This window comes from Dendrobates tinctorius, unplaced genomic scaffold (assembly GCF_039654945.1).
Source record: "Dendrobates tinctorius isolate UK_male_01 unplaced genomic scaffold, ASM3965494v1 ptg000004l, whole genome shotgun sequence".
In the NCBI taxonomy this organism is placed as follows: Eukaryota; Metazoa; Chordata; class Amphibia; order Anura; family Dendrobatidae; genus Dendrobates; species Dendrobates tinctorius.
Window position 1 is genome coordinate 15,211,515 of NW_027361672.1, and position 27,563 is coordinate 15,239,077.

The following is a 27,563-nucleotide window of genomic DNA, read 5'->3' on the forward strand; positions in this document are numbered from 1 at the left end:
ATATCTTTATATAGGATCCATATGCAGCACTGAGCATTGCAGGGATATGCCGGCTTCTGAGTCGGGACTGCAGGGTAGATATGAGTTATATATACTCCCAGCCAGGGCCCATCCGGTGGACGTGGCCTCGCTTCATACTCTAGTCGGCCACGTCACTAGTTGGGGTACGGCTTCGCGCTAGACAAGTCTATGGAGCGAGGCTACCACTGGACATGCTCTGGCCGGGAGTATGTATAACGCATACATGCTCTCCAATGCAGTGTCAGAAACCGCCGATTCTCCGCAGAGCACAGTGGGGGATTCATAAGTGTGCTGTCACACAAAGTGACTGCAGACTTATCGATTTGGACAGGAAAAACAGCATTTTTTCAAATATTGGGGACCAACCTCTTTAAATGTGTGGCCGGAAGAGGGGGTCACTAAACATATTGTGGCCGTAATAAAGAAAAGAAAAATCCAGAACAACTATGCAGAACATTAGAAGCCTTGTGATAACTAAAAGTGCATTTACATTGCAAGATTCTCAATTCCCGATAATCTTGAAGTCTAAACAGGCCACCGAAATTCTGATGAACAAGGAAAATGCACAATCATTGGATGAAATCTTTTGGTTTTCACAATATATTGCTCATGGCACTGCATCATCCTGTGTAAGCAGTACTATGAGCACTGAGTACTAAAGATTTTTCCATGCGGTCTGTCTGTGTGAACAAGCTACTAAATGACCGCCGATCCATAAATACACACGTGGTCAAAATTGTTGGTACTGTACTCTTCATGTAATGACAGAAAAATCCACAATGGTCACAGAAATAACTTGAATCTGAGAAAAGTAATAATAAATCAAAAATCTATGAAAATGAACAAATGAAAATCAGACATTGCTTTTCAGCCATGCTTCCACAGAATTAAAAAAAATAAAATAAATAAAACTCATGAAATAGGCCTGGACAGAAATGATGCTCAATATTTTGTTGCACAACCTTTTCAGGCAATCACTGCAGTCAAACGATTCCTGTAACTGTCAATGAGACTTCTGCACCTCTCATCAGGTATTTTTGCCCACTCAAGAACAAACTGCTCCAGTTGTCTCATGTTTGATGGTTGCCTTTTCCAGACGGCATGTTTCCGCCCTTTCCAAAGATGCTCAATAGGATTTAGGTCAGGGCTCATAGAAGGCCGCTTCAGAATAGTCCAATGTTTTCCTCTATCATCACTATATGGCCGAAAAAAAGTTATTTTCTTAAAATTGTTGTTCAGGCAAAGAATAACATTTCCCAAGGTCTATAAGCTATTAAATGAAGTACCGTATATACTCGAGTATAAGCCGACCCCCCCCCCCCCCCCATGATAGAATTGGCAGATTTTGTCCATCCCGCTTCCTTGGTTCCATAATGCAATTATTATTGCTGTTGTAAATGAAAAACTAGATGTAAATACTTATGTCCCCCCAAAAAATTGAGAAAAGTATTCAAGCTGCGATACCTTTATTGGCTAACCAGAGAAATTTTTCTGGCTAACACGGTACCAAAATTTTATTTTGTATTGTACATCATAAAAATGAAAACTACTAAGGCCAGGGATAGGGTGTAGCATTAAATCAATAAAAAGCGGAGAAATAGCAAGAAGACAGGGGTGGATCCTGATAAGTTGAGTAAAAGCAATGTTTGATATCACAGACCTGCAACAAAACACAATTTTAAAATGGAGATCCCCTTTAAAGGGGTGCACTTCCTTTAAAGGGAACCTGTCAGCAGAATTGTGCACAGTAACTTACAGACAGTGTCAGGTCGGCGTCGTTATACTGATTAATATGATACCTGGGTTAATGAAATCCGTTTTATGGTTGTTCTTTATTTTCAGTTTGTAGTTAATGATATGCTTGTGCTCCGGGGTGGCCTGTGGGGGGCTTCATGTTGATTATATATTCATAATGCAGCCTGCTGACAGGTCACTGATCCTGCACTAGTTTGCATAATGAATATATGCACATACTGAAGAAAAAAAAAAAAAAAAAAGAAAACCCTTCTGCAGGCAGGTGCCGGCCATGGCACCTGCTCTGCAGCATGATTGCATGTTTAGTGAGAGAGAGAGAATTGTTTTTTTGGTCCAGCACCCAGACAGATTTTGGGGTTAATTCAGTGTCTGGAGGATCCGCCGGCCAAAAAAACGTTGCAAGCTCCGTTTGGAAATCTTTGAGGATGTTGACGGACACTAACAATGTGGCGGATCCTCAAAAAAATGGATGCAACGGACAGCAGTCAGTCAGGATCCGCCAATAATGAAAGTCAATGGGGAAAAAAACGGATCCGCAAAGAAAAATGGCGGATCCGTTTTTTTCAAAATTGGCGGATCTTGACTGATTGTCAAAAACGGAAGTGTGAAAGAGGCCTTAGTAATCACTGTTCTTGATGTTATTCGCGAGTGACCTGTCAGCAGTCTGCATTATGAATAGCTAATCAGAGCACGCCATGAAGACCCCCCACAGTCCGCCCCAGAGTACGAGCCACAAGAAGGATTTCATCACCCAGGTATCATTGTAATCAGTAAAATGGCGCCAACCTGACACTGTGTGTAGGTTACTGTGCATAATCCTGCTGACAGGTTTCCTTTAAGGAAGAGCACCAGTTTAAATAGCAGTCAATTTTATCCTCTAAAATTAACATTAAACCTGAAATAACACTGACAAATGGAAAATTCATGATAGTATGAATGAAATATTAATGGCTGAGCTTAGCATTATGAATATTGAATGGTGTTTCTAACAAACATTCCCACAAATTGCATTATTTTACAGATCATCAATCAACATTTAAACTGTTCTTGAAATATGATGCAAGACTAAGACCAATCTACCAGCTAAATGCCCAACCCAGCATTTTGTCAGATTTACAAGTTTGCTAACTGTGATTTCATAATATTATGCATAGGTGCAGGACACAAATAAAAATACCTGCTATAACATCTATTACTGTTTAATAGACATCTGAGACGGCATTAATGATTACTGCTCACATAGTATCCCAATGCACATGTTATGGAAGTGTGGCACTTTTGTTAGAAGTAGGATATAAATATATATTATATACCGCATATACTTGCGTATAAGCCGAGATTTTCAGCCCGCTTTTTTGGGCTGAAAGTCCCCCTCTCAGCTTATACGTGAGTTATATACCGGGGGTCGGCGGGGGAGGGGGAGCGGGGGTATCAGATCATACCCCCCCCTTGCGCGGTCTCTGCAGCCCCGCTTCTCCCGGTCTCGGGCTCCTTCCTTCAGCGGTCACATGGTACCGCTCATTAAAGACATGAATATAAACATATTCATGTCTTTAATGAGCGGTATCACGTGACCGCTGAAGGCAGGCGCCGGAGACCGTGGGAGAACGGGGCTGCAGAGACCGCGCCAGGAGGGGTTAAGTATATTCTATATTCACCTATCCCCGTTCCCACACTGCTCGCCGCTGCCTCCTCCGTCAGTGATGTTCAGGTCAGAGGGTGCGGCGACGTTGTTAGTACGTGCCCTCTGCTGCCTGAACGTCACTGAGATGACGTGGCGAGCAGCGTGGGAACGGGGACAGGTGAATATCGCCAGTGCCGGGGTCCTGAGCCAGCAGCGACACCGGCACCTGGCCCCCGCGACAGAGGTGAGCATGTCTTTTTTTTTTTTATTTGCAGCAGCGGCATATGGGGATTATTCTATGGAGCATTTTATGGAGTATAATTTATGGAGTATCTTATAGGGGCCTATTCTATGGAGAATCTTATGGGGGCCTATTCTATGGGGCATCTTCTATGGGGCATCTTATGAGGGTATATTCTATGGGGCCATAATCTATGGAGCATCTTATGGGGGTATTCTATGGGGCATCTTATGAGGGCATATTGTATGGATGATCTTATGGGGGCATATTCTATGGGGCATAATCTATGGAGCATCTTATGGGGTATTCTATGGGCATCTTGTGGGGGCATTCTGTGGAGCATCTTACGGGGGCCTATTCTGTGGAGCATCTTATGGGGGCCTATTCTATGGAGCATCTTATGGGGTCTATTCTATGGAGCATCTTATAGGGGCGTATTCTCTGGAGCATCTTATGGGGGCCTGTTCTGTGGAGCATCTTATGGGGGCCTATTCTGTGGAGCATCTTATGGGGGTATATTCTATGGAGCATTTTATGGGGCCATAACCTTTATGGAGCAGCATATGGGGCATATTATTCTATGGAGCCATTATTAACCTTTACGGAGCATTATATGGGGTGTATTTTGTATAGCGCATCTTATGGGGCCATCATGAACTGTATGGAGCATTTTATGGGGCTCCTGATTCAATATGGATATTCAAAAACATTTACCCTACTGATGTCTCAATTAATTTGACTTTCATTGATATCTATTTTTATTTTTGAAATTTACCAGTAGCTGCTGCATTTTCCACCCTAGGCTTATACGTGAGTCAATAAGTTTTCCCAGTTTTTTGTGGCAAAATTAGGGGGGGTCGGCTTATACACGAGTATATACGGTACATATTTATACACACATGCGAAAATGTATTTGCAAGTATCTGCCTATTTGCAAGTTTCCCCCCCCCCCCCCCCCCAACAAAAAAATGGAGGGCTATAATTTTTATTGTAGGTACACTTCAACTTTGAGACAGGATAAAAAAATAAAAAACATCACACTTTATAATTTTTAAATAGTGAAATTGCATTTTATTGCATGAAATAAGTAATCAATTACCAACCAGCAAGAATTCTGGCTCTCACAGACCTGTTAGTTTTTCTTTATGAAGCCCTCCTACTCAGCACTCATTACCTGTATTAATTGCACCTGTTTGAACTTGTTATCTGCATAAAAGACACCTGTCCACAAACTCAATTACACTCCAACCTCTCCACCATGGCCAAGACCAAAGTGCTGTCTAAGGACACCAGGGACAAAATTGTAGACCTGCACAAAGCTGAGATGGGCTACAGGACAATAAGAAAGCAGCTTGGTTAGAAGGCAACAACTGTTGGTACAATTATTAGAAGTTGGAAGAAACACAAGATGACTGTCAATCTTTCTCAGTCTGGGGCTCCATGCAAGATCTCACCTCGTGGGGTAAAGATGATTCTGAGAAAAGTCAGGAATCAGCACAGAACTACACGGGATAGCCTGGTCAATGACCTGAAGAGAGCTGGGACCACAGTCTCAAACATTACCATTAATAATACACTATGCCGACATGGATTAAAATCCTTCAGGGCACGCAAGGCCATTTGATGCCATTTTTACAGATTTCCCCTTATGAAAATGTAAAATCTGGGGCTAAAACTAAATTTTTGTGGTAAAAAGGTAATTAGTTTTTCTTCACTGCCCAATGGTATAAAATTTGGTGACACACTAGTGGCGTCAATATGATCACTGTAGCCTAGATGAATTCATTGAGAGGTCTAGTTTGTAAAATGGGGTCACTTATGGGGGTTCTGCTGCTCTGGCACCTCAGTGGCTCTCCAAGTGGGTCATGGCACCTGCAAACCATAACAATAAAATCTGCACTAAATTATGCATGGATTAAATGGTCGGGAAGGAACTAGATCCCAGGTTTTGTCTTTCTTTGCTATACCTTGGGGAGCCACGGTGGTCGAGTACCCCTCGAGGAACGGCTCTTAGTGCCCCAGAAGGACGAGACGTCCTCGCTTGACTTTAAACCATAGAAGCCTTTCAGTCTCGATTCTTTACTTTATAGGTCGATATTTAATTTAATTCATATTATGCTTGCACCTTATTTTATTTCATTGCCTCAAAATTTTTGATTTCATATATGCCATCTCTACGACATAAATTTAATGTTTTCCCTAACCCACAGATCTCTAAGGACTATAATTTTGTGTGATTTATGTAACTGTGGATATATTTGTCATGTTTCTTTAAATCTATAAAGAATTAAAAAAAAAAAATCTGCACTAAATTATGCTGCCTCTTTTCTTCTGAGTTTTGCACTGCATCTCAAAAGTAGATCCTAATTACAAGTAAGATATAGCATACTCAGGAGAAATTGCACAATAAGTTGAGAAGTCCATTTTTTCCTACTACCCCATATAAAAATTTGGGGCTAAAACAATATTTTAGAAGTAAAAATGTACATATTCTTTCTTTACCACCCAATGGTATAAATTTGTGTGAGGCACATGTGATTTCATGGATTCATTGTAGTTTGTAAAATAGTGTCACTTATGGTTTTTTGCTGTTCTGGCAGCTCAGGGGCAATGCCAATGTGACATTGCAACCTCAAACCATTCCAGCAAAATCTGAACTCCGATATGGTGCTCCTTCCCTTCTGAGCTTTGCACTGTGCCTCAAAAGTAGTTTTCGACTACATATGGGGCATTGGTGTACTCTGGAGAAATTACACAACAAATTGTATAGTGCAATTTCTACTGTTACCCTAGTGAAAATAAAAAATTTGGTGCTAAAGACTAAAGCTCAACGTTATAAACTTCTGTGAAGTACCTGGGAGTTCAAAGCTCTCACCACACATCTAGATACACTTTTTGATAGGTCCAGTTTGCAAAATGGCTTCACTTGTGGGGGGTTTCTACTGTTTAGGCCCATTAGGGACTCTTCAAACGCACGACATGGTATCCACTAATGATTACAGCAAATTTTGTGTGCAAAAAGTCAAATGGCGCTCCTCTTCCAAGCCCTGCGGTGCACTCAAACAATAGTTTTCCACTACAAACTGTAAGCTGCATTTTCTCTTGTCACCCTTGTGAAAATGCAAAGTTTGGGGCTAAAAGAACATTTTTGTTGGAAATGTGACTTTTTTCACGGCTCTACGTTATAAACTTCTGTGAAGCACTAGTGATGAGCACAAGTGCTCATTATTTGAGTTTGCCGATGGTGCTCGGGTATGCACCGAGAATAGTGGGTACTCAAGCAACATGTTCAAGTCCCTGCGGCTGCATGTTTCGCAGCTGTTAGACAGCCACAAAACATGCAAGGATTGCTTGACAAACTCGGGCAATCCCCTCATGTTTTGTAACTGTAACAGCCGCGGGGACTCAAACATGTCACTCGAGCACCCGCTATACTCGGTGCATACCTGAGCACCCTCAGCAAACTCGAGTAACGAGCACTTGTGTTCATCACTAGTGCTCACCACACATCTAGATAGATTCCTTGAGGAGTTTCTGGTTTCCAAAATGGGATCACATCAGGGGTTCTCCAAACGCAACATGGAGTCAGCACTCGATTCCAGCCATTTTTTTTTAGTTAAAAAGGTAAAACGGTGCTCCTTCTCTTCTGAGCCCTACTATGCGTCCAAATTGTAGTTTTCCTCCAACATATGGTATATCGGTGTACTCCGGATAAATTGTACAACAAATTTTGGAGTCCAATTTCGACTGTTACCCTTGTGAAAATAAAAATTTGGGGCTAAAGTAGAATTTTTGTGAGAAAAAGTAAAATGTTCATTTTTTTCTTCCACATTGCATTAATTCCTATGAAGCACATGAAGGATTATAGGCCCCTCAAAGTCACTTCAAATGTGATGTGGTCTCGAAAATGGTTTCTGTAAATTTTGTAGGAAAAAAAGAGAAATTGCTGGTCAAATTTTAACCTCTCTACCCAAAAAAATATGTTTCAAAAATTATACAGATGTAAAGTAGACATGTGGGAAATGTTAGGTATTAACTATTTAGTGTAGCATAACTGTTTTAAGGTCTTAAAAATTAAAAGTTTAAAAATTGCAAAATTTTCGCCAAATGTGATATTTTCAAAATTGTAAGTCATACAGAACAAATATTACCACTATTCAAGAAGTACAATATCTCACGGAAAATCATTCTCAGAATCAGTGATATGTGTTGAAGCGTTCCAGAGTTGTTACCACATGAAGTGACAGTGGTCAGAATTGTAAAATTTGGCCTGGTCATGAAGGTGAAAACAGGATTGTGGGGAGAAAGATTTAATTAACTGGGTTTGGGATGATATGGCCTATGTCATCATGAGCACACTTTGCTCTGCATTTTATGTAGTTGCAATACAAGGAAATGGAAAAGCGACATAAGCTGAGCATGCAGGTGAGCTGGAATGTTTGCTATAGTCACAGAACAGTTACAATAGCAACATCCTGTTAAGAGTGTTTGCCTGGGCATTGGGTATTTTATGACTTATCCACAGGATAGATAAGTCCAAAGTCCAGGATAGATGACCTTGTTTCCCTCAGGTAACTTCATCTCACATACTCCCACACTGCAATTGTGTCCTGATGTTAACCCTTTGCTTCATTTTTCTAGTGTAGGTAACTAGGATGGTATCTTTTCATTTCCGTTTTAATCTTTAATAGGTAACAGTAACAACATCCACGTTTATGTGACCATCACAGATACAAACTCAGGCATGTCCTTTTTATTCATTATGAATCATAATTGTCAGGATTAGCTAAACAACTGCATAACGTAACCTAGTCTTTTCTTTGGTATACTAGGACTATATATTTTCAGCTACTCATATGTGTATATATATATATATATATATATATATATATATATATATATATATATATATATTTATTTATTTGTGTCTTTTTATGTTGTACCTCATAATATTTTATGTCTCTACGCAGATTTATGCTTGAAAAAGGCTTAATCAAGCCGAAACGTAGCTGAAATAATCTGGATCCAAAGGGTCGTATTTTTTCTTTTTCTTGTTTTTTTCAGTACTAAGTTGTATCCACAAGGGTTGTGTTTGCTCTTTTTCTGCTTATATTTGATTTTTTTTTTTTTACCTCTGATACTGGACACGACAATAAAACTTCATTTATGAGTGCCGAAGTTCTTGATATTTTTATCCACAGGATAGATCATCAATAGCAGATTGGTAGAGGTCCAAAACCTGGAGCCCCCACGAATAAACTTATTTTTGCTCTGGCAGCAGCCAGAGGTAAACACCTTCAACAGTGTTGCTGAAAGCAGCTATAGTCTAGAGGTGACAGCTGGGTTCTGCAGTACAGCAGCTTCAATTCAGAAGAACAGCAGCTTTGCTGCAGCAGCTGGCAACGTTCAGCAGCCGCTGCTAAACTCAGAATGGTAGACAGGTCATAAAATATCTGTACCCGTACAACCATTTTAATCTTTTGCAATCACTTCTATATGTGAATTAAAAAATAATTACATTTACTCAATCGACATGCATACAGAAAAGGCAGCATGTCTCTTTCAATACATTTTAAATAGGCAGTCATAAAACCTGAAGTCATTGCAAGAAATGTCTTTGCAGACTTTGGATGAATAAAGGAGATTAACAACAATTATTTTTATACAATGACACCTTTTGATCTCTTATTATGCTGCTTTTGCCTACCATTAAAAGCATAAAGCTGGTAAATGAAGAGTTTAAGGTCTATTTTATTACTGGAATAAGATGGAGGAATAAATGTAAAAAGGCACAACAGCTTACAATTTATAATGTTATAGGAACTATTTGATTATACAAAGGCAAGTTGAGAAATACAAGGAATAATATCTTCTATTACTTTTGCAAAGAATAGCTTTAAAGCTTCAATATTCTTAAGGGGGTGGCACATATTTGAAAAATTGAATGAGTGCACAAAAGCCAAATATAAGTATATATAATAATCACACATATACACACATGGAGAAACTAAGGGTGCAGAGGGAAGAAGAGGCTGCTCACACTGCTGTACAATCTATCTGATCTAATACAACTATAGTGGTGAAAAGCTTAGAGATTGAAAAATTTTAGTTTTCACATAGTTTACTGCTTCAGTTTTTATAGTAGCAATTTGTATTAGCATTAGATTGTAATGAACAGTGGTCAGATGAATAGCAAACAATTGCAGTTCATTCCTTGCCATAAAAATTATCATGGCAAAACTCCCATTTCCACTTAATCCCAGCCATATTATTTCTTTGATCTTTTTAGCACAGGAGAAAGTAAAGGGAATCCGTCACCCCCTCCCCGGGACGTATATGACCTATTAATATGGGCATAAGGTAATAGAAATGTTACACTAGTCTTACCTGTATGCCTCACATTATCAGTCTTGTTGCTTAGAAATGTTATATTCTTTCTGTATGCTAATGATTTCTTCTAGGCTCCGGGGCCTGGAAGAAACCCCTACCTCCTCTCTTCATTATAATACTACCCATCTACCATGTACGTCAGGTTTTGGCCCCAGAATCCCATGTCTGCGCCCTCCACTCCCTTAAAAATCCATATCTCTTCCTCCCTTCTATGGGCACTGCATTCACAGATCTTCTGTGCAGTCGCCAGCGAGTCACAGTGATGCACCATTTCTGGGGCAGCTGAGGGCTGGTATTTTTAGAATTGGAAGGGCCCAATAATCATGGACAGCTGTCTGCTTGCCCTTAGCTGGATATTAAAAATGTGGGGGGACCCTATGCTGTTTTTTTTTTTAAATTATTAGAGTAAAAATCCCCAGAAAGCACTCTCTCAGAATCTATCATCTATCTATATACCATCTATGTATTTATCTATACATGAAAGAGAAACTAGAGAGGAGACAAAGTGAAAATAAGGTCTCTTATCTGGGTAACCATGTTGGAGGATATACACAATTGTGCTCAAGCATAGAGGTGAGGATTAGTGATAAGCCAGTATACTGGTTGCTTGGGTGTCCTCCGAGTATTTTAGCGTGCTCGGAGATTTAGTTTGGGGTTGACGCAGCTGCATGATTTGCGGCTGCTAGACAGTCTGAATACATGTGGGGGTTGTCTGTTTGTTAGGGAATCCCCACATGTGTTCAGGCTTTCTAGCAGCCGCAAATCTGCAGCTGCGTCAACACAAACTAAATCTCCGAGAACGCCAAAGTACTCGGAGGACACCCGAGCAACGAGTATACTCGCTCATTACTAGTGAGGATATGAACAGGAACCAGTGTTGCGACAGTCTTATAAATGCAGATTCTGACAGTTGCTGAAGAGACTTATTTCTTTATGGTGGTGCAGTAGCCAACAATGCAGTAAATTTCCAGAAAAGAGAATATGAAAGGCAGCACTCACCAGTCTCTTCTGTGAATTAAAAGTCCTTTATTTCAATAAAATCTGGACATCCATCTAGCGGTAGTGCGGCGTGCAGGGGGAAACATGCAGGGGAACAGGTGGACGACGGTCGTTTCACGCTCACATAGCGCTTTAAGGGGTCCAATCTACACACAGGTGTGATTACTTCCTCTTATAGGAGGTGGAAACCAGGGCTGTGGAGTCGGTAAGCCAAACCTGCGACTCCGACTCCTCAATTTCCCTTACTCCGACTCCACGACTCCGACTCCCACACATATTGCTTATATTTAAGTGAAAAATTTATTGTAGTACAATGTGAACCTCAGACATTTAATCATTTTTATGATCCAATAATCAAGATATTTAGATAGAACAGAATATATATTGGTGTACTACCCGGTTTTCATTCTTTTTGGTACAGATACGATATGGATAGACAGATATGGATAAATGGATAGATAGAGCAGATTTCTAATCTGCTTTTGCTATTGAGTAACATTATCTATGAGCTCAAAAACCTTTCAGGTGATGCAGTTTTTTAAAAAGATGATCAACTTTTGCAGCTGAAAAACGTATCCTCAAAAAACACAGGAAAAACGCTGTGTGTGAATGTAGCCTTAGATCAGGAATATAACAGCCATTTATAGGACATTTCATAACTTTCCTAAACTCCTATGAAAAAATATTCAGCACATCCTGCATTGAATTACTGTATCCAATTTATTATATATTTTAGGAGTCGGAGTCGGTCCATTTTATACTGACTCCAACTCCGACTCCACCAAAATGAACACCGACTCCACAGCCCTGGTGGAAACACCAACATTAACATATATAACAACACGAATGCAATTTATAAAAAAATGGACATGTCTAATTTTTCATTTCAACCTAAACAGCCCTGTGCCTCAGCATTTAAAATCCATTTTCCCTCTCAAATTAATAGGCGGTTATGGTCTATATTATAGGGTGTATATTATTTTTTTTTTGCCCCTGTAAATTTTTTCTTACATAGGGAAAACTATTCATCCACTATTTATTAGGTTCAGAGAACACTTTAAATCTATTACTTCAGGCAAAGGATCACCTAGATTGATCAGACACATCATAATGCCAATCCATATTTCTTGCGATTTGTATGTCTAGAAAATGTCAAGCACCCTATACAAGGAGAAAACCATAACAGCCTATTATAAATCAGAGAGGGAAAATGGATTTTGAATGCTGAGGCACAGGGCCGTTTAGGTTTAAATGAAAAATTAGACATGTCCATTTTTTTTAATAAATTGCATTTGTGTTGTTATATATGTAAATATATGTTAATATTGGTGTTTCCACCTCATATAAGAGGAAGTGATCACACCTGTGTGTAGATTGTAGATTGCAGACAGCTGCAGGCTTCTACTGTCAGGCTGGGATGGTCCATGGTTATTGAACCTTCCCAGCCCCCCCCAAAAAAAATAGAAGCCTGCTGCTGCCCCAGAATTGGAGCATCACATTAGATGTGCCAATTCTGGTGCTTTACCTGGCTCATCCCGATTACCCGGGTGTAGTGCCAATCGGGGTAATACATGGAGTTGATGACAGCTATGATTTGTCAAAAATCACAGCTACTATGAAGTGAAGCCCTGGGGTTAGTAGTAATGGAGAAGTGTCGGTCCAACACCCCCATTACTAACCCTGTAAGTAAAAATCAATAAACACACACACATAGAAAGGTCATTTATTTATAAACAAAACAAAACAAAAAAAAACAAAAAAAAACAAAAAAAAAAAAAAGATATCCTCTTTCACCAATTTGCGGCAGATCCATTAGACAATGGGCAGATAGGCGTGGGATTTTTTTGGGGAAATAAATTGGTGAAAGACTTTTTTTTTTTTAAATTAAGGACTTTTCTGTATGTGTTTATTGATTTTTACTTACAGGGTTAGTAATGGGGGTGTCTGAGTCTGACTGACACCTCTTCACTACTAACCCCAGGGCTTGGTGTCAGCGCCAGCTGCTGACATCAACCCCTAATCCCCTCACCCCGATTACCCTCGCAAGGCTAAGCACCAGAATTGGGAGCCAGAGATGTACCCAGGGGCCTTCCTCATGCTTTTCCATTCCATTTCAGCTATGTTTCCATACATTTAAGTGATCTTTCCCACCCTACAGACCTCCTAGTAGGGTCTGCCAGAAAAATGCTTGAGTATCACATTGAGTTCCATTAAGCTTGTTACTCAAAACAAGCAGATGAGCATTACAATTTGCTCGTTTCGAGTAACGAGCACCCAAGCATTTTATTGCTCGACCATCACTAATCAATAGTTTTTCAGTAGGACAAAGAGCCTAAGCGGCTTTCTAATGTGACAACAATCAATTTAAAGTTGAAATAGAAGATAACGCATACTAAGGGGTGGCACAATTTCTGTAACAAAGGAGACAAGTTTTTCTAATCCTGGACAACCCTATAAGGATCTAGTTTCCTCTAGGCTAATGTGAAGCAAACTCTTCACTGCAGATATGAATGCTGAATGTGTGTCAAGTATTACAGTACCAACATTCTAAATGTGACTTTAAGCATTGGTGAGTTTCTTAGTACCCCAATAATTTGCAGGCAATTAAAGCTGCTAGATAGGAAAAGTAAACAATAAAGTTTAGTTAAGGGTACTTCACACATAGCGAAATCGTTAGCAAGATCGCAGAAATGTCACAGGTTTTGTGACGCAACAGCGACCTCGCCAGCGATCTCGCTACATGTGACACATACCGGCGACTGGTCCCCCGCTGCGATATCGCTGATCGTGCTTGAATGTTCTAGGCCATTTTTTGATCGTTGGTGTCCCGCTGACCAGAATGCATCGCTGTGTTTGACTCAATAACGACGAGCGACCTCGTTGGCAACTCAGAACTCAGGCGTGATTTTGCTTTGTCTTTTCAACGCCCCCTCAGCTCCGATTAGTGGTCTCAAATTAGGATCTCTGTAGCGTTTCCTTTTATAGGTCAGCTATCAATTATATGCAATCATAACATTTAACATGTACAGTTATAATAATTGTGTGTCCCCGTGTCAGTGACTGGGGATCCACGAATAAATAGCGCACTAGCGACTCAGACAGGGACACTGAAGCAAACCGCGTAGTGATAGCGCATTAGTGGCCACCAATCGGAGCAGAGGGGCGTGGAAAAGGCAACGCTGAAGCATGCCTATGGAGGTCTGAGTCGTCAGAATAGCTGCTGTGTGACAAGGTCCCAACGACCGCAGAGGTCGTTATACGGATCGCCGTATTGTTGCTGTGTCATTGAGTAGACCTGCCTGTTTGACAGCTTACTAGCGACCATGTAGCGACGCACCAGCGATCCTTACAGGTCATAGCGTTGTCAGGATCACTGGAGCCGACGTCGCTATGTGTAACGGGACCCTTACTCTTTAACACTTGAGACAAGGCCTTTAAAAAAGGACAAGCAATTTTGCTGTCCAATTGTGACAGTTGACAAACTGCAAATCAAGAGGTCACCAACTGTATTCAGTTAATTGCTGGGATGTAATCTTTAGAGAGGGATGGCAAAGTTTTGAATATAAGAGCCTCATTTTAGGGTCGATACTTTGGTCAATATAGAACCCTATGGTGATCCAAGCCACGTAGAACTGTAAAACGGAACGTAAATACTACAATACAAGAGTTATCCAGCTGTGACACTTGGCTTCGGCTACAGAAATTACTCTGTTTTTGAACTGCAACTTCCTTGGTAGATTCTGTATTTTACTGGAAGACAGCAATGGGTTCATATTGGAAACGTCAAAGCAATCTATTTCTTCCATGCGTATCTATGAAATTGCTAACTCTTTAGTCTTTCTCATCGCCCCTGGGAAAAAAATATTGCAGCTTAAACAAGCAAAAAACAAGCAAAACCAAACTAGAACAGAAAATGGTCTTGAAACCTGTAAGATTGTATTTCTAAAATGAAACAGGTAATCCTGTCAGCAGTGATTTACCGAGAAACAACGCTGCACACTGCTACGGTTTTGCTTCTAGTAATGAGCAACAACTGGTACTACTAATTAAGTCATCACTTCAGTAAGACTGCAATGCCTCCAAACATCTATTAAACTAAAAGCAATCCAAAGAAACAGAAGGATTCTCTCACTACTTATGAGAATCAAGAGTGCTCATGGACATCCAGAACATACATTCATTCACAATCTATTTAAGTTACTTTTTCTCAGGTCTGCAAGACCGTTATCGCAAAAACTGAGAAAAAGCAAGAAAACCCTGCAGAAACTGAATATAAATCAGCTGCAACTTCTATTGGATGGCTTAGGGACCTCTGTACTGATGGTTTACCATCTTCTATTCATGGAGTAATTTTCAGTGTCCTTTTGAAGTGCACATCCCCAAAATGGTAACAACACACAACGCACAACATAAAGTCTTCTCTGACTGGTGAAAATTAGAGTAGAGCAAAAACAAATCACAGAACTTTGGTCCGGCAGCCATATCGTTAGTCGTGATCACAGGACCGAAGTCCTATAAACGTAACTCTCAGCATCACTGCATCCCTTCTGAGTAGTAGAATTGGCACAATATGCGTACATTCAGGCACAATGTTGACGCTCTGGCGCCTACTATTGAGAAGAGTAGACAGATGTTGCACGGAGTAGGAGTCATGCTCTGTGCCCACGCAATAACACAAGGAGCTCAGAATAAGTAATAGTCAAGACCGGGCACGTAACCCCCTAAATGCTGCAATCGATCTCAACATTCAATAAGCCAGGAGAGAAAGGGGGCTCCCTCTTCCTTCTGATTGGTGCATCGGAGACATCGCTAGGGCCCGATCAACTTGAGGTCATCATGATAACCTGCAGGTCTGCCAGCTATGGCAAGCCTGTTGGACCATGCTGAGAGTATGGTCCAAGAGGCTTTTGTCAGTGTGATGCTGACAGATATAATACATTAGAATGCTGGAGAACAGCAATGCATTATACCAGCGATCAGAGTAATGAAAGTTAAAGTCCCATATAGGGATTATATAAAAAAGTTAAAAAAAATAAAAAATAAAAAAGTTTAAAAAAAATTGTATAAACAGCTCTGGCAAAAATTAAGAGACCACTTCCAAATGTTCAGTTTGTCTGATTTTTCTCTTTACAGGTATATTTTTGAGTAAAACGTAAATTGTTCTTGGTGCGCAAGAATAAGCCCTGACCCAACTCGAGATCACAAAAAATGGAGACGCTATGGGTATTGGAAAATGGCGCAATTTTTTTTTTTTTTTTTTAAGTTTGGAATTTTTTTCACCACTTAAATAAAAAAGAACCTAGACATGTTTGGTGTCTATGAACTCATAATGACATCGAAAATCATAGTCGCAGGTCAGTTTTAGCATTTAGTTATCCTAGTAAAAAAAGCCAAACAAAAAACAAATGTGGATTGCACTTTTTTGCAATTTCACCGCACTTGGAATTTTTTTTCCGTTTTCTAATACACGACATGGTAAAACCAATGATGTCATGAAAAGTACAACTCGTCCCGCAAAAAAAACCCAAGCCCTCACACGGCCATATTGAAAGAAAAATAAAGTTATGGCTCTGGGAAGGAGGGGAGTGAAAAACGAAAATGCAAAACAGTAAAAAGCTCCGGGGGGGTTAAGGGGTTAAAGCAATGTTGCGGTGACCAAAAAACAGGATTTTTGGGTTGCTTACCGTAAAATCTGTTTCTCGGAGCCTTCATTGGGGGACACAGAGACCATGGGTGTACGCTGCTGCCACTAGGAGGCTGACACTATGCACAAAAAAAGGGTTAGCTCCTCCTCCGCAGTGTACACCCCACCGACCGGCAGGAAATTCCTCATTTAGTGAGAAAGCAGTAGGAGAAGTAACAGAATAGATTGAAAAACAGAACAGACAACTCAACTGTAAATAACCAACAAACATAAGAACATGAGTTGCAGAACATGGGAGGGTGCCGTGTCCCCCAATGAAATCCTGTTTTCTCGTTCGCCTTATTGGGGGACACAGAGACCATGGGACGTCCCAAAGCAGTCCCTGGGGCGGGAAAGCAAACTTCCATCAGGGCTGCGGACTCACCACCGCTGCCTGCAGAATCCTTCTACCTAGGCTGGCATCCGCCGGAGCGTAGGTGTGGACCTTGTAGAATTTCACAAATGTGTGAACCGATGACCAGGTTGCAGCTTTGCAAGCTGCAGCGCGGAAGCTCTGTGGCGCACCGACCAGGAGGTACCCACTGCCCGGGTAGAGTGAGCTCTAATTCCCGGAGGGGTCAATCGATGTTTGACCCGGTAGGCCTCCAAAATTGCCGATCTGATCCAGCGAGCAATGGTAGCCTTAGAGGACGGCTGACCTTTCCGCGCTCCATCTGGAATGATGAAGAGAGAGTCTGTCTTCCTCAAAGAAGTCGTCCTAGCTAGACCTTCATCGCCCTGACCAAGTCCAGCTTGTTCAAGGAGCGCTCCCCGAGGATGAGTTGGACCCGGACAAAAGGACGGGAGAACAATATCTTCATTCAGGTGGAAAGTGGACACCACTTTAGGAAGGAAAGAGGGCGGAGGCCGCAGAACTACCTTGTCCTGGTGGAGTAGTAAGAAAGGAGAGCGGCAAGAGAGGGCCGCCAATTCCGACACGCGCCTGATGGAGGTGACGGCTACTAGGAAGGCTACTTTCCATGAAAGGAGGGCTAGGGAAACTTCCCTGAGAGGTTCAAAGGGAGGACCTTGCAGAGCCTCAAGAACCAGATTAAGATCCCAAGGATCTACGGGCGCTCGGCACGGAGGAGCCGTATGAGCCACTCCTTGAAGGAAGGTCTTGACCTGAGGACGGGAGGTCAACGTCTTCTGAAATTAAAAGGTCAAGTTTCGGCGCTGTCCATTTTAAGAGCTGAGGGCAAGGCCTGCATCAAGCCCTGCCTGAAGAAACGCCAGGACAGAAGGGAGCGAAAAATGCATGGGCGGAATGTCGTTGGACTCACACCAAGTGAAATAGGCCTTCCAGGTACGGTAATAAATTTTGGAAGACGATGGCTTTCTGGCCCGGATCATAGTATGAATAACTCGATCCGAAAAGCCTGATCGCTTCAAAACCTCGGTTTCAACAGCCACGCCGTTAAATTGAGTGGCCGAGAATTGGAGTGGCAAATCGGACCTTGAGACAGCAGATCTGCCCTGTCTGGAAGCTTCCAGGGGGTGTCCGCGAGAAGGTTGACGATGTCCGTGAACCAAGCCCTTCTGAGCCAATTCGGGGCGATGAGTGACTGGAATTCCTTCCGCCTTGATTTTCTTCAACAGCCTGGGAAGAGGAGGCAGAGGAGGGAATAGGTAGGGGAGCTTGAACTGCGACCAAGGAATGGCCAGAGCGCTGGCGCCCACTGCGAGAGGATCTCGAGCCCTGGATACAAACTGTGGGACTTTCCTGTTGAGGCGAGAAGCTAGCAGGTCTACGTCCGGGGTTCCCCAACGACGGCAAAGCTGAAGAAATACCTCCGGACGTAGGGACCACTCTCCCGCCACGAGACCCTCGTGGCTGAGAAAATCGGCGGCCCAGTTGTCCACGCCGGGAATGTGCACCGCGGATATTGCCGGGACTGAAAGCTCTGCCCAATGAAGAATCTTGGACACTTCTGCCAGGGCTGAGACACTCCGTGTCCCCCCCTTGCGGTTGACATATGCCACCGCTGTGGCATTATCTGTCTGAATCCGGATAGGCAGGCCCTTGAGAAGCCTCTCCCAGTGAACAAGAGACAGATAAATCGCTCGTATCTCGAGGACGTTGATTGGCAGAGCTGACTCCTGAATCGACCATCGACCGTGAACAGTGTGACTGCGGAACACTGCCCCCGGCCGAGGAGGCTGGCATCCGTTGTCACAATCTGCCAGTGAATGGGAAGGAATGACCGTCCTATGGAGATGAGAGGAGACATCAGCCACCAACTGAGGGACTGCTTGACCCGGTATGAAAGACGAAATGGGCGGTCCAGGGAAAGAACAGACCTGTTCCACCGAGACAGTATGGCGTGTTGGAGGGGTCTGGAGTGAAATTGGGAACCGCCTCTGTCGCTGCCACCATCTTTCCCAGGACTTTCATGGTTGTCCGGAGAGATGGAAGTCGTAAGATATGCAGCGCTCGCACATCCCGCTGCAGGGTGCAAATCTTTTCTTGTGGGAGAAAACCTTCGATAGACGAGTGCCGAACAATAGACCCAGAAACACAAGACGTTGTGTCGGAAAAAGGCAGGACTTCCTTTTGTTGATGAGCCACCCGAAATTGGACAGGGTGTCGAGGATGATGGTAAGACTTTGGCGAGCTTGATGAAAGGATGGAGCTTCGATCAGAATGTCGTCGAGGTACGGAAAAAGAACGAGACCTTTGATTCTCAGCAAGGCCATCAACGCTGCCATGATCTTCGTAAATACTCTGGGTGCGGTGGCGAGATCGAACGGCAGTGCAACGAATTGGTAATGTTCCTGGCGAATCGCAGGAATTTCTAATGGCCGGAGAATATGGGAACATGTAGATAGGCATCTTGAATGTCTATTTAACACATGAACTCCTGCGTCTCCATGGAAGCGATTACCGACCAGAGACTCCATTCGGAAGTGACGCAGTCGGACTGTCTTGTTGAGTAACTTGAGGTCCAAGATGGGGCGAACTGTACCGCTTTTTTTTTTTTTTTTTTTGGTACCACAAACAGGTTTGAGTAAAACCCTGTGAACCGTTCTGACTCGGGGACGGGCATGATCACTCCGGAAGTGAAGTTGTCTGCCGTATTGAAACGGTGGAATGTCCGAAAGGGCCGAAACTGACGTTTTAGCGGAGGTCTGCGAGGCTTGGACTGAGGGAGGAGGGAACTCGTGCCTCCAGTGGCATCCTTAATAATCTGATCCATCTGGGATCCAAAGAGACGCGCTCCCTGAAAAGGCAGATTGGTAAGAGACTTATTTGAATTCAAATCCGCCTGCCAAGCCTTGAGCCAAATTGTACGTCGGATTGCCACAACGCTGCTTGACGCCTGAACTGCGCAAGACGCGGCATCCAAGGAGGCAGAGAGCAGATAATCCCCTGCATGGGAGATCTGGTTGGCCAGTGCGGCCAATTGCTCTGGTTGGGCCTTACCTAGGATGCCCTTGCAGAGATCCTCTGCCCAAGTGGTTATGGCCTTCGCTACCCAAGAGGAAGCGAAGGCTGGGCTTAGCACCACTGCAGCCGCTTCGTATGCCTTGCTAAGGATTCTATAATCCTATCATTCGAATCCTTTAGTGACGCCACACCTGAAATCGGGAGGACCGTGCTGTTAGACAGTCTGGACACGGGTGCGTCTACCGAGGGGGAAGCAGACCAGTTGTTGGTGAGCTCCTTGGCAAACGGGTACAGCACGCCGAGGAGCTTCCCTCTTTGAAGGCGCCTGGTCGGATTTTCTCTTTCCCTGGTAAGGATCTTGCCAAACTCAGAGTGGGAGGCGAAGACCCTGGAAGGTGATTCTGCCCGTCTGAACGAAACCTCCTGTTCCGAGGATTTCGCAGGGGAGTCTGAGATTTCGAAGGTGTGGTTAATTGCAGCAATGAGGTTCTGTACCGTAACCTTCATGTCCGCGTACAGCTCTAAGATCACTTCGGATGACACATCCGAGAACGCTTCACCTGACTCGGGTCAGGAGGCACGGGAGGGCGACTGCTGGGAAGGACTATGTGGGGATGTGAGGCCAGGATAGGGATCCCGGCCGGAGATCCTGTCTGGGCCTTTTGCGGCTTTTGCTGGCTGGCTCAGATGGAGCTTCATGTGACCTGCTGGACCCTGCAGAAGTGTCCAGGGGCAACTTATCAAGGACGGCTACTATGAACTGAGACACCCTGGTGAGGCCTGCCACAGATTGTGAAAGCGACGAGGCCCAACCAGGAATGGGGGGGTTCGCTTTCACGTGGCGCAATAGGCGGCTCCTGGACGGAGTCATGCTGAATGGGATTGCTGCAGTCCAGGCAGAGGGGTGGGGGCAGGCGGACGGCCACGCTCAGCCTTAGAGTTAGGATAATGAAGAAACCTGCGGAAATGCTGGAAGGTTGGGGGACAGAAGGCAGAGAAGGGTTTCAGTCTGTAGTTGCAGAGCTACTCACGATGCGGTGTCCCCAACGGTGCTGATACACGGCTCGTCTGAAGATGCAGGGCCCCAGCAGAGGAGAACGTGGAATCCCTCTGTGTCCGGCTGACAGGCTGATAAAATGGCGGCAGCCTGAGGGAACCAGGATAAACGCACGCCTTCAAACGAAGATGGGCGGAGCTAGCTGCTGAGGCAAAGAGGGTACCGCCCGCTGCCCACCGCAGGCTCTGAGAGGCGGTGGGTGGTCCTAGAACGGGCGGGAGAGAAGCCCGCCTATGAGAGAGAGAGAGCGGGGGGCGTGGCCGTGACGTCAGAGAAGGCCCGAAATGAAGCCGGGGACTAAATTAATGGCGACGGCCGCCTGTCAGCGCGGGGCGGCGCGGAGTTCTCGCAGCGTCGCCGCGGCCACCTCCCTACCTATCACCTGGATCCCCTGCCGAACGCCGAAGAAAGAAGGAGGTGGAGAGGCATAGAACAAGGCCCGCGCAACAGCCGGGGCCCGTACGAATGCGGAGGCCGCCGGAAGGCGTGGGCGGCGCAGAGACTCCACGGTACTCCCTCGGCGACCGCTCCCAAGAATCCTGAAACCCCAGGGGTCTGTGTCTTTGTGGTATCCGCGCCTCATCCGACCGACAGGCTCTGGTAGGCGAGTGGGTGGAAGGCAGGGGGGCGAGGACTCTCCTGACCGCTGGCACGCACCCGTGCTAAGCTGTGGTCCCGCCACTGAGAGCTATGAGGATACGGGGTGGCAGTACACGCCGTACTCAGTCTCTTGTGGGAGTACAGTAGTGACCATTCACACTGTATCCCTCCGGAAACCTGAAAGGGAACGACACATCGAGGTAGATATGGGTCTAATTAAAGACCCGTGTCCACCTCCTACTGACACTAAGCTAAACTGAGGAATTTCCTGCCGGTCGGTGGGGTGTACACTGCGGAGGAGGAGCTAACCCTTTTTTTGTGCATAGTGTCAGCCTCCTAGTGGCAGCAGCGTACACCCATGGTCTCTGTGTCCCCCAATAAGGCGAACGATAAAAAAGGAATTCTGGAGTTTTGACTTTTTTTTCCTCTTTACAGTGTTTAGCGGTCGGGTTAATTCTTTTTTATATTGATAGATCGGTCGATTCCGAACGCGGCGATACCAAATGTGTGTATGTTTGATTATTTTTATTGTTTTATTTTGAATGGGGCGCACAAAGGGGGGCAATTTGAACTTTTATATTTTATATATATTTAAAAATTTTTTTTTTTTTAACTTTCGGCACACTTCAATAGTCCGTTAAATGCCAAAGTTGCGTGTTAAATGCCACTGTCAGAGTTTGACAGCGGCATTTAACGGGTTAACAGATGCAGGTGGATAGCGATTCCACCTGCGGCTGTTAGAGGCACATGTCAGCTCTTCAAAACAGCTGACATGTCCCGGGAAAGATGTGGGCTCACTGCCAAATCATCTTTGAACCTCCACCATATTTGATTTTAGGTACCGTGTTCCTTTTTTTTGTATGGCTATTCTGTTTTTGGTAAATTCTGTTTTTTTTTTTTACCACAAAAGCTCTATCTTTGTCTCATCCATCTACAAGACGTTTTCCCAGAAGGATTTTTGCTTTCTCACGTACATTTTGGCAAACTGCAGTCTAGTCTTTTTAGGTCTCTGTGTCTGGAATAGCCGCGGGTGGAATCGCAATCCACCCGTGACTATTAACCCATTAAATTTAACATGCGCTTCCGGCAATCGCGCAGGAAATCCACCCATTGGTAACCTCTATCACGTGATCACGGGTCACAGATGGGTTGGCATGAGAACCAGAGGTTTCCTGCAGACCTCTATGGTTGTCAATGCCGAGTTGCTATGAGTGCCACCCGGTGGTCAGCGCTCATAGCAAATGAGTAATTCTGCTACATACAGGTGATCTGATCAGCGCTTGTATGCAGCAGAGCCGATTGAGTTATGGCAGCTTCTAGTCTTCCCCCACGGAGACTATTGAAGCATGCCAAAAGTTAAAAAAAAAGTTTTTAAAAATATAAAAAAAAGTTCAAATCACCCCCCTTGCGCCCCATTGAAAATAAAACAAACTAAAAAAAAAAATCAGACACATTTGATATCGCTGCGTTCAGAATCGCCTGATCTATCAATAAAAAAAAGGATTAACCTGATCGCTAAACGGCGTAGCGAGGAAAAAAGTCAAAACCCCAGAATCACGTTGTTTTGGTCGCCGCGACATTGCATTAAAATGCAATAACGGGCAGTCAAAAGATGGTATCTGCACCAAAATGTTATCATTAGAAATGTCAGCTTGCCACGCATTAATAAGCCCTCACCCAACCAGAGATCACTAAAAATGGAGACGCTACGGGTATTGGAAATGGCGCAATTTTTATTTTTTTTTAACAAAGTTTGGAATTTTTTTTTCACCTAGGTAAAAAAGAACCTAGACATGTTTAGTGTCTATAAATTCTTAATGACCTGGAAAATCATAATGGCAGGTCAATTTTAGCATTTAGTGAACCTAGTAAAAAAGCCAAACAAAAAACAAGTGTGGGATTGTACTTTTTTTGCAATTTCACTGCACTTGGAATATTTTCCCCGTTTTCTAGTACACAATACGGTAAAACTAATGGTGTCGAACTGAGAAGGGTAGCAAAAAACGAAAATGCAAAACCGAAAACCGCTCCGGTCATGAAGGGGTTAAAATTGGGATTGGGCCAAGGAAGTCTTCAAATATGAGAGACCTGGAGCAGTTTACAAAATCAGAGAGGTCCAAAATTCCAGTTGAGAGGTGAAAGTTGATGGTTATAGGACGTGACTGATTGCAGCTACTTTTTACAACCAAATATTAAGTTGAGGGTGCCAACAATTTTGTCCAGCCCATATTTGGGGGTTTTGTGTTAAATTATGTCAAACTTACCTTTTTTTGTGTTGTTACAGTACACACAAAAAAAAAACGTGTATGTATATCAAAACGCGTAATTTCAATAATTCAAGGGTGCCAACATTTTCAGCCATGACTGCATTCTACGAAAATGTGTTCTCCAAGAGTCAAATAGCGCTCCTTCCCTTCAAAGTCTCACCATGTAGCTAAGAAGTACTGTATAGCTAAATAATGATAATGTAACATCTGGGGCTAAAACTAAATTTTGGGGGTAAAAATTTGATTTTTTTCTTCAAAGCCCAATGGCATAAAAGTCTGTGAAACACTCATGGTGTCATGTCAATATGATCACTGCACCCTTAGATAAATTCATTAATAGGTGTAGTTGGTAAAATAGGGTCACTTAAGGGAAGTTCTGCAGTTCTGGTACCTTAGGGACTCTGCCAATTTGACAAGGCAAAAGCAACCATAACAGCAAAATCTGCACTACAATATGGTGCTCCTTCCCTTCTAAGCTTTGCATTGTGCCTCAAAATTATTTTTCAAACACTTATGGACTATTGGCGTACTCGGGAGGATTGTGCAACAAATTGTATGGATCATTGTCTCAGATTATCCCTTTTGAGCATCGAAAATTGGGGTCAAATTTTAGTGGAAAAATTTGATGGGTGTTGCGGTCTGGTCCGGCGCCTCCCATCTTCTAGTGATGACGTCCTCCTTCTTACTTCTGCCGCGGCTTCTGCGCAGGCGTACTTTATCTGCCCTGTTGAGGGCAGAGTAAAGTACTGCAGTGAGCAGGCACCGGACCTCTCTGACCTTTCCCGGCGCCTGCGCACTGCAGTACTTTACTCTGCCCTCAACAGGGCAGATAAAGTACACCTTCTTTCAGAATGCTGTAGATAAGCCCCTGATGGCGGTGGCCGCAGTTTATAGGCCAAAAATGAGGTGACAGATTCTCTTTAAGAGGTGTAGTTTCCAAAATGGCGTTGCTTGTGGGGGATTTCTGCTGTTTTGGCATGTCAGAGGCTCTTCAAATGTGACACAGCATCCGCAATCTATTCCAGTCAAAATTGTAATCAATAATTCAATTGTCACACCAGTCCTCTAGAAATTTTTCTGCTTTACTATTTTCCTTTGCTTCAAGCTCCTTCCATCCAGGTTTTGAGATGCAGCATTTCTACTACAGATACTCCCCCCCCCCCTCCTTCCATGATGTGTATTATTGCTATACAGATTACTGACTACTTCCTTGTGAAAGATCTTACAATTTACATTATTGCTCTACTAGATTTCTGCCTACCTGCACCAGCAACAGGTGAAAGTGATTTAGGGTACGTGCACACGCTGCGGAATGCTCTGCGGATTTGGCTGCACGGATTTTGTAAAATCCGCAGGTAAATCTGCAGGTCAAAAGACCTGCGGTTTTACCTGTGGATTAGCCTGCGGTTTTTCATCTCCACAATGGAGGAGATGGCAAACCGCAGCGGAATACACAGAAAGAATTGACATGTCAATTCTTTCTGCGGTTTTGAAACCGCAGGAAAACCGCGCGGAAAAATCCGCACCGTCTGCACTGCGGTTTTTAATATCCATAGGATATTATGGTACTGTACACCGCAGCTAAAACTGCTGCGGATCCGCAGCGGCCAAATCCGCTGCGGAACCGCAGCAGAATCCGCAGCGTGTGCACACACCCCAAGTCTCCACTGGATCTCTTGCTCATTGTTCCCTGGCCCTTCTCTATTTGATCCATGTACTTACTTTTGCATATTCGTTTTGCATAATTTTTGTACATAATCTTATGTATAGCTTTGTACATAATTTTGTATATATCATTTAATACACAGTATAATACATACATATTTAGTAATTTCACAAACTTCAGATGTCTTTGACAATGACAACTGCCGGTTAAAACATTTGACCACATCTGTTTTTGTCTCCTTGCTGGATTCAAAACAAATTTACACTGCAGCTAAACCTACAGTCTCATTTTCCTTTGTGGTGCTGAGTTTCCTACCTCAATAAAGTAGAACATGTAACAAAAAAAATAAATAAATCTCTGAATCACTGGGATATGTTGGAGCGTTCCAGAGTTATTACCTCAAAGTGACACTGGTCAGAATTTAAAAAAAAAAAAAAGGCCTGTGAAAACAGTCTTGGGGGGGGTGAAGGGGTTAAAACCCAGAAACATATTAGGATATAATATTTATTCTTATACAGCGCTAACATATTCCGCAGCGCTTTACAGTTTTGCACACATCATCACTGTCCCCGATGGGGCTCACAATTTAAATTCCCTATCAGTATGTCTTTGGAATGTGCACACACGTTGCGGATTCGTGTGCGGAATTTTCCGCGCTGAATCTGTTATTTTTGGCAGAATCCGCAGGTCAAAATCTGTGCGTTTTTCCTGCGGATTTATTGAGGATTTGGCCTGCGTTTTTTACACCTGCGGATTCCTATAATGGAATGGGTGTAAAAATGCTGCGGAATCCGCACAAAATTGACATTCTGCGGAAAATAAACTGCGGCGTTTCCGCACGGATTCCTCCGCAGCATGTGCACAGCATTTTTTTTCCCCCCATAGATTTATTTACATTGTACTGTAATCACTAGGAAATCTGCAGCGGATCCGCAGCGTGTGCACATTCCCTTAAAGTCTCAAATATTGTTCAGGATGAAATAAATTGTGATTAAAATCAGTGGGTGGACTTCAGTCCTCCAAAAAGAGAACATTCATTTCTAGTAGAAAATGTTAAGTTCCGCCTTAAAAATCAGAATATTGATATGAGCAGAGTCATATCAATCATGCCCGGGGCACCATTTCAATAAATATAGCACAACTGATGCAGACGGGAAATAAATGTATCCTACAACACAGTTGGTGAATATATATGGATGGATATTTATATAGAAATCTGTATATATTACACAATGTACTCACCGCGGTGTACCATCTAATAGGCTCTGTTCGCTAGAAGATGACGATTCAGTTCTCGATTCTGGGATTTTCTCTGGGCTCTTTTGTGGTGTACTTGGTGTTTTCTTAACTTTTACAGACTTCTTTTTCTCACTATCGCTCTCATCACTGCCTTCACCCAAAATGTCGTCAACCTGAAAACATGAAGTTTTAAGAGGCTTATAACCAAGGCTGATTCTCAAAGGAAAACAAAAAAACAGAGGGACTAGACCTTGACATCAAAGGCAAGCTTGCAAGTCAATAATGAGACTCTGAGTAATGTTCTCTATATTCCCTCTACGGACAATACGTTGGAGCACTCACATAACATCTGATCCTCCCCAACTTACATTTACCTTCTCCAATACCCTGTAAATTACAAGCCTGTGATTGTCGGGTCCTGTACCCCACTGTACCAGTCTGTCACTGTTTGTTTTCACGGCATTTTGTACATTATATAGGTATTATAAGTATGTAACCCTTTAAGTGTACTGCACCATGGAATTAATGGAGCTTTAAAAATTAATATTTGTCACCAAAATAGTTAGCGGTTACAAACATAGCCATTAGTGATGAGTGCGCGTGCTCTGATAAGGTGTTATCCGAGCACGCTCA

The 27,563-nt window shown here is 43.2% G+C and overlaps 1 protein-coding gene across 2 annotated transcripts in view; it reads right to left on the reverse strand.

The window, feature by feature from the left end:
* Positions 1 to 27,563, reverse strand: part of CTDP1 (CTD phosphatase subunit 1) — a 149,142-nt gene that overhangs the window by 15,413 nt on the left and 106,166 nt on the right. The window contains exon 12 of one of the 2 annotated variants that reach the window (XM_073566334.1): positions 26,934 to 27,103. The exons of the other annotated variant lie outside the window; for it this stretch is intronic. Within the exon in view, the coding sequence (XP_073422435.1) occupies positions 26,934 to 27,103 (170 nt within the window). The remainder of the gene's footprint in view (positions 1 to 26,933; positions 27,104 to 27,563) is intronic. 2 annotated transcript variants of the gene reach the window in all.